Source organism: Anopheles bellator, chromosome X, assembly GCF_943735745.2.
Source record: "Anopheles bellator chromosome X, idAnoBellAS_SP24_06.2, whole genome shotgun sequence".
Lineage (NCBI taxonomy): Eukaryota > Metazoa > Arthropoda > Insecta > Diptera > Culicidae > Anopheles > Anopheles bellator.
This window is the reverse complement of record NC_071287.1, coordinates 9,729,163-9,739,896: the sequence shown is the minus strand read 5'-3', so window position 1 is coordinate 9,739,896 and position 10,734 is coordinate 9,729,163. Positions and strand designations below refer to the sequence as shown.

Below are 10,734 nucleotides of genomic sequence, written 5' to 3'. Positions count from 1 at the left end.
TTGGGGATCGTGGCTGTAAACAACCTGGACCTGGAGCTCAACCTGGACCACCCTTTCGGGAATCACCGGGAGCCTCGAGAATCGCATTCAGCCGGAACCCACCGGTCGCTTCTCGGTTACGGTTGGAATGTGTGCCTTTCCGTTTTCGTTGCCGTTTTTGGGGAATTCTGGCCCAGCTGCAACAGCTGCCAACAGTTCTTCTTCTTGTGGTTGTGTTTCGACCAGAAATACCTGACAGAACCGTAGTGTTCGGATGTGCCCGGTGTGATTGGTTTGAGTCCGAGATAATGACAGCTCAGCTAATCGGCTCTTTACCGGAGACTCACCTGGTACGGATTGGAGAGGTCGACGGTCCGGGACCGGTGCGTGTGCACCGCGCGCGTGTATTTCCGCTTTGGCCACGGCTCGACGCCCGATTTCAGGGCCTTTAGGGCCTGGCCTGCCCTGGGTAGATTCTGGTGTCGCCGTCGATTGGTACACCGTTCACCAGTGCTTTTCGCTTTCTTTCCCCACGCGCCACTTCCCTCTCACTCTCTCTCTCTCTCTCTCCCTCTCTTCGGCTGGCACCAAACAGTCAGTTCGATCAGATTAAGAGATGACGAGTAGTAGTGGTGGCGGTAGCGGTGGCGGCGGCGGCGGTGTGTGCGAGGTGATGATGTTTCCGTGTGTGTCGGCCAGTCCTAAAAGCGGGGCTTTGGGGTGTGTACCCCCCGCGCACGGGCACCGGGTGGGGCGGCGAAGAACATAGCGCACGTCATCGTCGGCCGGAGAGCGGCGGCCGCGGTTCGGCTCGGCTCGGCCCGGCTCGGCCCGCCCGGCCTATAAAACCCGGTCCCGGCACATTGTTCAGGCACAGTCCGCAAACAGTCCTAGAGTCCAACGCATCACTTGGCACTCCTAGGAGGTTTCAGCACTCGCAGAGCCCTTCCCCGACTCGAGATCTCGAGCAGCAGAGTCAACTGATCCGCCCCCGGGTTCCACCAGCAGATCCACCAGGCAGAGGCAGAGTGACTAGTGTGTCGGTGCAGTGCGTGGTGCGTGCAGTTCTAGCTGATCTAGTAGTGTGTGACGTAGACGACGAACCTCAGGATGAAGGCTTTCGTAAGTAATCGCAGTGCGTCGTCGTGTGTGCGTGTCCCGGTGAATCCCTAGGGCCCCGAAGCGTTCGGGGAGCAGCTGCTATCACAACCACACTATCAACCTACCAACCGGGATACACCTGCTGCTGTTCTTGACACTTTGGAGCTGCAATAGCCCAACATTCGTCTCTTTTTACATACTAATGCAACTGATGCTATCTGAATTTAAATTAATTCTCCTTCAAATCCTGTTGCCAGTTGTCTATCGGGGTTCCTGGCCTTTTCCGAAGACTTCCCCACTGGCAGCCCACAGTCTGGTGGTCTGAAGTACAAGAACCGCCGACTCAGGGAGGGAGTCGTCGACTATGGGTCGACCTGACACTATAGCTGCTCGCAACTCACCCCGGCCCCCTTTGTTCCCCATTCTTGCAGGTACTTGGAGCGTCGGTGCTGCTGCTGGCGGCAGTTTCCGTTTCCGCGTCGTACGGTGCGGTCGCACTGTCGTCGCAGTACCAGGCGCACGACGGGCACGGTGGCTACGCGTACGGCTACGCCGAGCCGAACTCGCAGAAGCACGAGCAGAAGGATGCGCACGGTGTGACGCACGGCGGCTACTCGTACGTGGACGCGCACGGCCACGTCCAGCACGTGCACTACACGGCCGATCCGATCCATGGCTTCCAGGTGTCGGGCACGAACCTGCCGAAGGGCCCGGCTCCGGCCCACGGCCACTACGCACCCGCCGCCGCCGCCCACTACTATCTCCACGCGCCGGTCGTGCTCGGCCACAACGGGGCGCCGATCGAGACACCGGAAGTGCAGGCGGCCAAGGCCGCCCATTTCGCCGCTCACCTGGAGGCTAAGGCTCGGCTCCACAAGCGCTCCCTGTACGCCGGAGCTCCCTTCTGGGCCAGCTATGGCCACGTGCCCGCCATCCACAACGGGGTCCCGATCGACACACCGGAAGTCCAGCACGCCAAGGCCGAGCATGCGGCCGCCCACGCGAAGGCCCTCGGCTACGGAGCCGCCAGCGGCCCCATCGCCGATACACCGGAAGTGGCCCACGCTAAGGCCGCTCACGCCGCCGCCCACGCCGCGGCCCGCGCCGGCCACCACCACGCGTACGCCGCCCCGCACCACGGCTACCCGCAGCACGTGCCGGTGATCAAGAACGGTGTCCCGGTCGAGACGCCCGAGGTCCAGCACGCCAAGGCCGCCCACGCCGCCGCCCACGCCAAGGCCCAGGGATACGCGCCGGCGCACGCCCACGCCGCCTACTACCCGCAGCACATCCCGGTCATCCACAACGGCGTGCCGGTCGAGACGCCCGAAGTGCAGCACGCCAAGAGTGCCCACTTTGCCGCGCTGGCCGAAGCCAGCGCCCGCAACTGGGCTTCCCCGGCGGCCGGCCACGAGGATGACGGTTCGTACGATGGCCGATGGGACAACCACTACTAGGCGCCACTCAGTCGCCGTCCCAGCAAAACCCACTGGCCAAACCAAACCGACGCAGCGAACCAACGAACCAACGAGAACTCCCAGAAGAACACACAGAGAATACTCCGCAGCCAAAAAGAAAAAGGGCCACGATCAATGCTCCTGATCCGGCGAGATTCCTCCAGTATTACTGCCGACTCCTTCGAACCCCCGCCCCCCACCGCACCACCAGCGCATACAGCTAGCCAATCCTCTGCCCCTGATCCTGTGTGCCGCCAGAAGACACCGACGAGAGAGACTTCTCGAGTGCGACTGTCAGACGGGGAGCCTGACTCCAGAGTGCTCCAGAGGGAGTAGCTGATCGCTCCCCGCTCGCCCCAATCCCCCCCCACACACCATCGCCCATCAACCACCATCCAAGGGGTACCATCCACTGCCGGTAAGCCGCCGATCAGCTTCATCAGTGTGGACGACGTGTGGACCCCAGCAGCGACCCGATCTCGTGACGTGAGCCGCAACTGACGGTTCCGTCCGCTGGGGGAGACGGTATGTCCCGGGCACCACCAGGTGACGACCATATAGAAAAAAGCAATATAAACAGACCAACCAACACCCAATACAGCGAAACTAAAGCGGAGAATGCTATATTGTACAGGGCGGTATGTATCTGAAAGCGGACATCTTAACGAGTTTGTTATCACTAAATAAAGAGAGAAAAATAGTTTTAAAAGGCTTTAACGTACTACAACCGGTGTCGCTCTGTGTCTTTGTTGGTCCGAAGAGGATGATGGTGACCGGCCCGGATCCGATCCGCCGGATGATACCACTCCCGACGATCGACGCAACGATCACCATCGGTGGGAACATGCGTGTACCACGTGGCGCGTGACGCCGTTACGTGTTTGTTGTTCGATTCACGCGCCCCTGCGACGGTAATTACAACTAGACCGAAACTCGTTGGACTCGACGCGCTTGCCCAATAGCCCGCTGCACCAGCTAATCGGCCGATTGGTGCGGTCGATTTCCGAGACCACGCGGTCCAGTTGATTAGTCAAGCAAAACCTATGTAGAACAGGGGCCACAGGTATTTGTGGGGCTTTTGACACACGGTAAGCGCATACCCCTGTTTGGTAATTTTTTAGGTAACTTTTAAGTCCAAAGTACCTACGGGTAACGACAGCGCAGCGCAGAGCCAGTCTAGCCAGTCCAGATGGTAAAGTTTCTACAAGGAAGGCGGGTTTGATGCAGTAAAGTTTACAAACGATTGTATGAGCGCCATCGCACCATGAGTCATGTTCAAAAGTCGGAGTCGAAGTTCTTTCGGATCAGGTTTTAGGAACCATGGCTTATTGTAACTCTGTTCCGATCCGGTTACAAGTCGACCACAGGCCCAGCAAACAGTCCAAATGATTTACATTACACACATTACGCCGCTTATGACCATTTGCTATTGTGCTGGTAGCTTTATAACTTCGTCGATGCATAGTGTTCCCGCAGATCCTGAAACAGGTGGCAGTTAGATGCAACCAAAATCGCTCAACCAATTTACGTCTAGATTACTTACATAGAAGAAATGTTGTCTCTTGCAAAAAGATTAATATCATCAGGTAAGGTATGCTAAGGAATGTGTAGTTTTGCCATAGGCTAGGCTCCAACCCCTTAATATTTGTTGGAATTGGATCTCTTGGTATTGTGGAACCCTTGAAGATATCTAGGAACACTTACATTAACAAATTTGCAGACGGTAGTTTTGGTAAACCTGTTTTACCAGCTTGGAATTTCGGCATACGGTGCACTATGGGGAAAAGGCTGTCCAAAAAGGCACTTTAAAAACTGAGGGTTTTAGTTATATTAGCCCAAAATACTAGTGTGTTCAACCACTCAGAAAATAGACCGAACGATAAACGAGCTCACAACAACAATTCAAAGCGCCCACAAAGCATCAATACCACTCATCACTCCTGGACAGTATAACATCAAACTCCCAGAAAATATAAAACAAATGATCAAAGTCAAAAACATGTTCAGAAGAATATGGCAACGAAACCGAAGAAACAAACTAGCAAACTCATGCTTCAGTTCACTGGAAAAAATGATCAAAGAAAAAACAAATATAATACGAAACGAAAACTGGGACAAAACACTATCCAACATCAACACCAAACATAACAACAACAAAACCCTATGGAAGATAGTCAAAAATTTAAAAAACCAAAAACAAACAATCCCGCCTTTAAAAGTGAACGGAAATCTCCTAATGAGCTCAGAAGAAAAATGTGAGGCTATAAGCTCCCACTTTGAACACTCTCATAAAATAACAGCGAATACAAAGAGCATCATGGAGAAAACAGTGAACGAAGCGGCCCAAAGTTCCGAAAATTCATACCAAGAAACACTTCCCCCAATCCTACTGATCAAACCAATCGAAATCAAAAGGATTATAAAACAACTAAAAACCAAAAAATCCACCGGTTTAGACAATATTAACAACAAAAGTATCAAAAATCTACCCAACAAAGCCATAATACAAATCACACATATTTTCAACGCCTGTCTAAACTTAGGGTACTTCCCAAACGCATGGAAACACGCAAAAATCGTTCCAATCCCTAAGCCAGGTAAAGACCACAGCCTCCCCGAAAACTATAGACCCATCAGCCTGCTCAGCTGCCTGGGAAAAATTCTGGAAAAAAGTATAGCAAACAGAATAGACAAACACACAAGCGATAACCACATAATCCAACCGTACCAATTCGGCTTCCAAAAATCATTGTCAACCACTCACCAACTCCACAGGTTGACAAACAATATACGGTCAAACAAAAATAACAAAAAATCTACCGGACTCGTCCTGCTGGACATCGAGAAAGCCTTCGACACTGTCTGGCAAGACGGGTTAATTTACAAACTGGTTACGCTAAAATACCCACAGAACATCGTTAAATTAGTAGAATCCTTCCTTAAAAATAGAAAAAACCAGGTTTTCATAGGAAACTCCTGCTCAAACATCTACACCCCAGATGCAGGGGTACCGCAGGGTAGTGTTCTCTCCCCACTACTTTTCAATATCTACATATCCGACATTTCAACACACAAAAAATGTTCACAATTTCTATATGCCGACGACTTAGCAATAAGCTCTTCAAGTACAATGCCCAAAACGATAGTCACCAATTTAAACAACAGCCTCCGGAAATATGAAAAATATTGTAAAACATGGAAAATCAAAATTAACGCCGACAAATCCGAGGCAATTTTCTTTACACGAAGAACTTGCTTGCGTCGCATTCCAACTGGCCACACAAAAATAAACAAAACAAACATCCCATGGAAAGAATCAGTCAAATACCTCGGATTTCACCTAAACAAGAAATTAACCTATAAAACACACTTCGAACACGTAATAGAAAAATGCGAGAAACACCTAAAAATACTCTACAGCCTAATAAATAGGAGAACAAAACAAAATAAGAAAAACAAACTGCTACTGTACAAATCAATAATCCGCCCCACCATCACTTATGCATCTCCCATATGGGCCACCAGCGCGAATACCTACAAACAAAGATTGCAAAGAATCCAAAACAAGTTCTTAAAAATTATACTAAATAAACCTCCATGGCATAGCACAGAAAAAATACATAAACTAGCAAAAATAGAAAAAATATCTCAACACACCCTAAAACTTAACAAAAAGTACTGGTCCGCTTGCTGTAGAAACCAAGAATTGAAATACCGTCTTCAGTGACACATGTAATTAGAAAGTAGTTTAAATAACGTTAAATGTAAATAGTTTAGTTAGTAGGGTAGGCTAAGTATGTAAGGTATAGGGAAAAAGTCTTAGACAGGTCCAATGGGCCCCTGTCAAAATTCAAGAAAAACACATCAAATACTAAGGTACACTAACGAACAACACCTGAAAAAGAATAGGTACAAAACATTCTCAAAAATAATGTGGAGAGGCTTTAGCCGAGCCCATTCGGAAATCAACTTCGATGTATTACGAAATCAATTCTCAATAAACGCAATTTTATTGAAAAAAAAAAAAACTAGTGTGTTCAATAAGTTTTGCGCTTCGATGCCACAGGGCGCAGCTGCGAGTCTAATTTTTTTTTTGGGATTCTACAAGCTATTTAGTATCGACATGGTATAGTTTTTTTACAGCTGTTATGACGTCATCATTTGATGATAAATTATTTTTTTTAATTGATGAACACGATTTTTTTTTTTTTGAAAACAAATGGATGTCCCCAGGGGCCAAATCTTCTGAATACGGCGGATACCCCAACAATTCGAACTTTAATTCATGAATTTTTGCCATTTTCAAAATGCTCTTGTGACACGTCACATTGCCCTGATGAAAGAGGATGATTTTCTTCGGCAAACCGGGACTTTTTTCACGAATTTTCACAGTAGGTCTTAAAGGTTACAAAAGCTTCCATTTGAAATTTATTGTTTTACCAGTTTGCAAGTAATCCGCTAACAAAATTTCATTCGCATCGAATTAAACTGATGCTAACATCTTTTTAGGTAATTTCCGTACGAACTCGTTTCGGAACCGATGAACAAAGTTTATCCTAACGAAAATGCTTTAAATGTTGTCAAGAAAGATGCATTTGAATGCGTTTTTTAGCGAATGCCGTACGCATTTTGCAAACAATTTTCTCGAACCCAAAAGTTCAGTCAAAATTTTGATTATACTGCTCAATGAGATGACTAGGCCTTATACTAAACCTCTTTAAGGGATTCGACGATAATTCCATTACAATATCCTGTATTGTTTTACGATTTCAGTTGTTGTGTCTGTTTTTTTACGTTTTTGACATAGATCGTCTTCAAGGCTAGTACGACCACGTTTAAACTCAGAAATCCCTCTTTTAACCACCAAATTAAAGGTGAAGAGTTCTGATACACTTTCAACATTCGTTTATAAATTTCCTTAGCATTTATACCTTCCAAAAATAAACATTAAGTCACTGCCCGATACTTGATTTATTCCATTGAAAAAAATGCTGTGACATGTCGATACATACTAAATGGCTTGTAAAAATAAAGTAAGTGACCGATTGAAATGAAACTTCACATACGTTATTATTATTATCACACATACAAATTATTAGACTCGTAGCAGCGCCCTCTGGTATCGAGGCGCACAACATATTGAACAGCTTAGTACAGTGGTCTCAAACTCATATTAGCATGTGGGCCGCAGTAGAAAGTAACAGCCAGTCAGCGGGCCGCAGTGGAAAGCAACAGCTAGTCCTCGGGCCGCACCATATAGAGAAATGCTTTTTTCATTAAATTTTACGCACTTTGATTTGGTTTGGATTTGAAATAAGTCGTATCGGTCACTTCTGTGCCGGCAGCTGAACCGACAAGAACATTTTCTTGTGATTTATTGCTGACTATCCTGACTGGTATAACGTAATTATATACTCCGCGGACGTGGTCGAGGGCCGAACAAAACAGTGTCGCGGGCCGCGTGTTTGAGACCACTGGTCTAGTAGATAAGTTAGCTATGACAAGACTTCATTAATTCCGAGAATTCATCTGTCAAATTCGAAGGAGTAATAAAAATGAATCTTTAAAAACAACTTTTATCAGCTACTTTCATGCGATCGTCAGATCATGCGATCGTCATCATGCGATCGTCATCAGATCGTCACAGTTTTGCAACGGCAATGTAGCTATATGATACATCATTCCAAAGATAATGAATCCTTATTTCATATGAAATGTTTATGTTTTGCATTGCTATTACAGTTTTATCGGGAATTAGTATAGAAAACTACGAAAAAATACAATTTGTCAACTTTGGTAATGCGGCAAAAAAATTTGTCAATACTCAAACTTCTGTCGCCTACACCAGTGATTGAAATAAAAATTAAAATAATTTTAAACCATTTCCAGTAAGCTTAACTGCTAATACCTGCCAATTCGTCCCCTAGGCTTATTTTAAGAAAATAAATTCATGGTGCATAAGGAGTTGCTTCTATGTTGTCTATGAAATGACCATACAAAACATATTGCATTTATGCCTTTTCTATTATTTAGATAATCTAAGTAAAATCTCTATCTTGTATTCGAACAACCGAATGTGCCCGAATTAGGTAATAAGTGTTGTCACCTGTCAATAATCTTGAAACCGGTTTTATCTCGCAGCCCTCTGCAATTTTGTAAGGTATTTGACCTCTTCATTGCTGGTTGAGGTTTCTGCAATGTTTGTTAAGTATTTCATATTCGATAACCTTCAAAAAATGGAGGGTTATCAAAGATTGACGAAATCGCGATGATCTTGTATTTAACCAAGTAGATAACATCGAATTAAGATGGGATGAAAAAATAGACTAATAAGTATTCTATCAAACGTTTAAACAATAGTCCATGGGTTGGATACTTCGGATGGTAATTATTTCTTTTTTTTTTTTGTTTCTACTTGTTTCACCTACAAACCTTTTTTCCACCTTTTTATGTTCACCTTTATTTGTTTCAAACTTCCCACAAACGCAATGGATAAAGCTGCTTGATCATTTCAAAACCTTGTTTACACTCACCTTGTGTACACATTGTGCATCAAAAAAATTTGGTGTAGTGCAGAAAAACCTTAAAATAACGAAACAAGCTTATTTATTATGTTTGAACGCATGTTGAAAAAAGTCCATAGATTCTTTTTAAATTTTATGTCCACCCTTTCCCTAACAAATTCCCCACTGTGCGGTGTTGCCGGTGAGAATCGGCGTGTGTATCGGCTAACCGGTAGCCGTGTGATGCGGGTTGCCTGCCAGTTAGGCGCACTCGGCGACGGTGACCGTCTGCACGGTAATCAAACCACACACCAGATTTAGCAGCGCCGGATGCCACAATCGAAAGCGCAATCTAACCACGCTTCCTTCTCCGGTGATTCCGGGTGGTGACAGATACACATGCAGTTGTTTGCTCAATAACGCAGCAGGGAGGGGACGGAGCATCTGCTCCGGCAGACTAAAGCGCCTCCACTTGACGGCACACCACCGGTCGCCACCACCAGCTGATTGTGTTCCAGTAATTAACGCCACGTAACACGGCAGCTGCTTCGGGATCGATTACACACCATTCGTCGGACGTGTGTAGCATCATCGCCTAGTCACCTTCAAGGGCCCCGCTGGTGCAGGTGCACTGCGGCGTAGGTGTGGTTACCGGGCCGTGTGGCCGCCATTCGCGTCAACCCATCACACCTTTTGACAACCGCAACCGAACTCGAGCACGCCACAAAATGCGTGCTCCAATCCGACGTCCCAATCAGTTGGCCAGGCATCGACCGTGGTCAGCATCTCCTACTTCCGCCTCGGGGGTGATTTTTTGTTGTAGTTGTAGTTATCAACCTTCAAAGTGCCGTAACGACGCAATAACTACATAACGTCTGCATGACAGATCATCAAAACAGTAAACACCCGGACCGGCTCGGACCGATTTGTTGTGCTCGGACCCGTTGCCGTTCTAAGTCCCGGCGATTGGAGGCAAACATCGTACGATGAACGGTGGATTTCCCACACAACGCTTGCAGCGATAGCGGCCGTGTATTCTTAATCGTAGCCCGATTCGATAAGGCTCGCCGGCGGCGTCTAGAACGCGGCGTCAAAAGCTAATTGTGGACGGTCGGTGGTGGCAAGAGGGGACTACTATCGGGTCAGGTTTGCGTTGACCTGACCGGAATCCGGTAGCACCGGCAGAGAAGCGATCACGCCACCGCACGCTCCAGCGCACTTTGTCCGGTGCGGTCCAGAAACTGAGCAAGAAGAAGGGACACACTACACACTACTCTATCTTTCTCTCTCTCTCTCTCCAGGTTGGTCATCTAGGTCACGGAGCACCTTCACGTTGTGGGATGCCCCCGCGTACCTTGTACTGTGGGCGCTGCTGGCGATCCCACAAGACAGGCCTCGACTGTGTTGCGGTGCTGACAGGATGCACATAGAACGTGCTATCGGCCTGATAGCTTATCAGGAGGTCGCCTCAGAACGGCCTACGGTTTGTTTTGGATGTCACTGGGCGCCCTCCCGAATGCCCGAAGATTACGCCGGTTACGCTCTCTCTCTCCCTCTCTCTCTCTCTCTCTCTCTCTCTCTCTCTCTCTCTCTCTCTCTCTTTCTCTCTTTCGAAGTTCCTAAAACCATTCCCGACGATTGCCCACCGACCGGTTGCAGCGCATCGCTAGAACGGGACAGTTATCAGCGGATAG

General features: G+C 47.6%; 1 protein-coding gene across 1 annotated transcript; it reads left to right on the top strand.

The window, feature by feature from the left end:
* Positions 1 to 865: 865 nt before the first annotated feature.
* On the top strand, positions 866 to 3,258 carry LOC131213938 (cuticle protein 18.7). The gene is made up of 2 exons (XM_058208172.1): positions 866 to 1,101; positions 1,512 to 3,258. Exons 1-2 carry the CDS (start codon positions 1,090 to 1,092, stop codon positions 2,535 to 2,537), a joined length of 1,038 nt encoding a protein of 345 aa, XP_058064155.1. The 5' UTR covers positions 866 to 1,089; the 3' UTR covers positions 2,538 to 3,258.
* Positions 3,259 to 10,734: the final 7,476 nt, after the last annotated feature.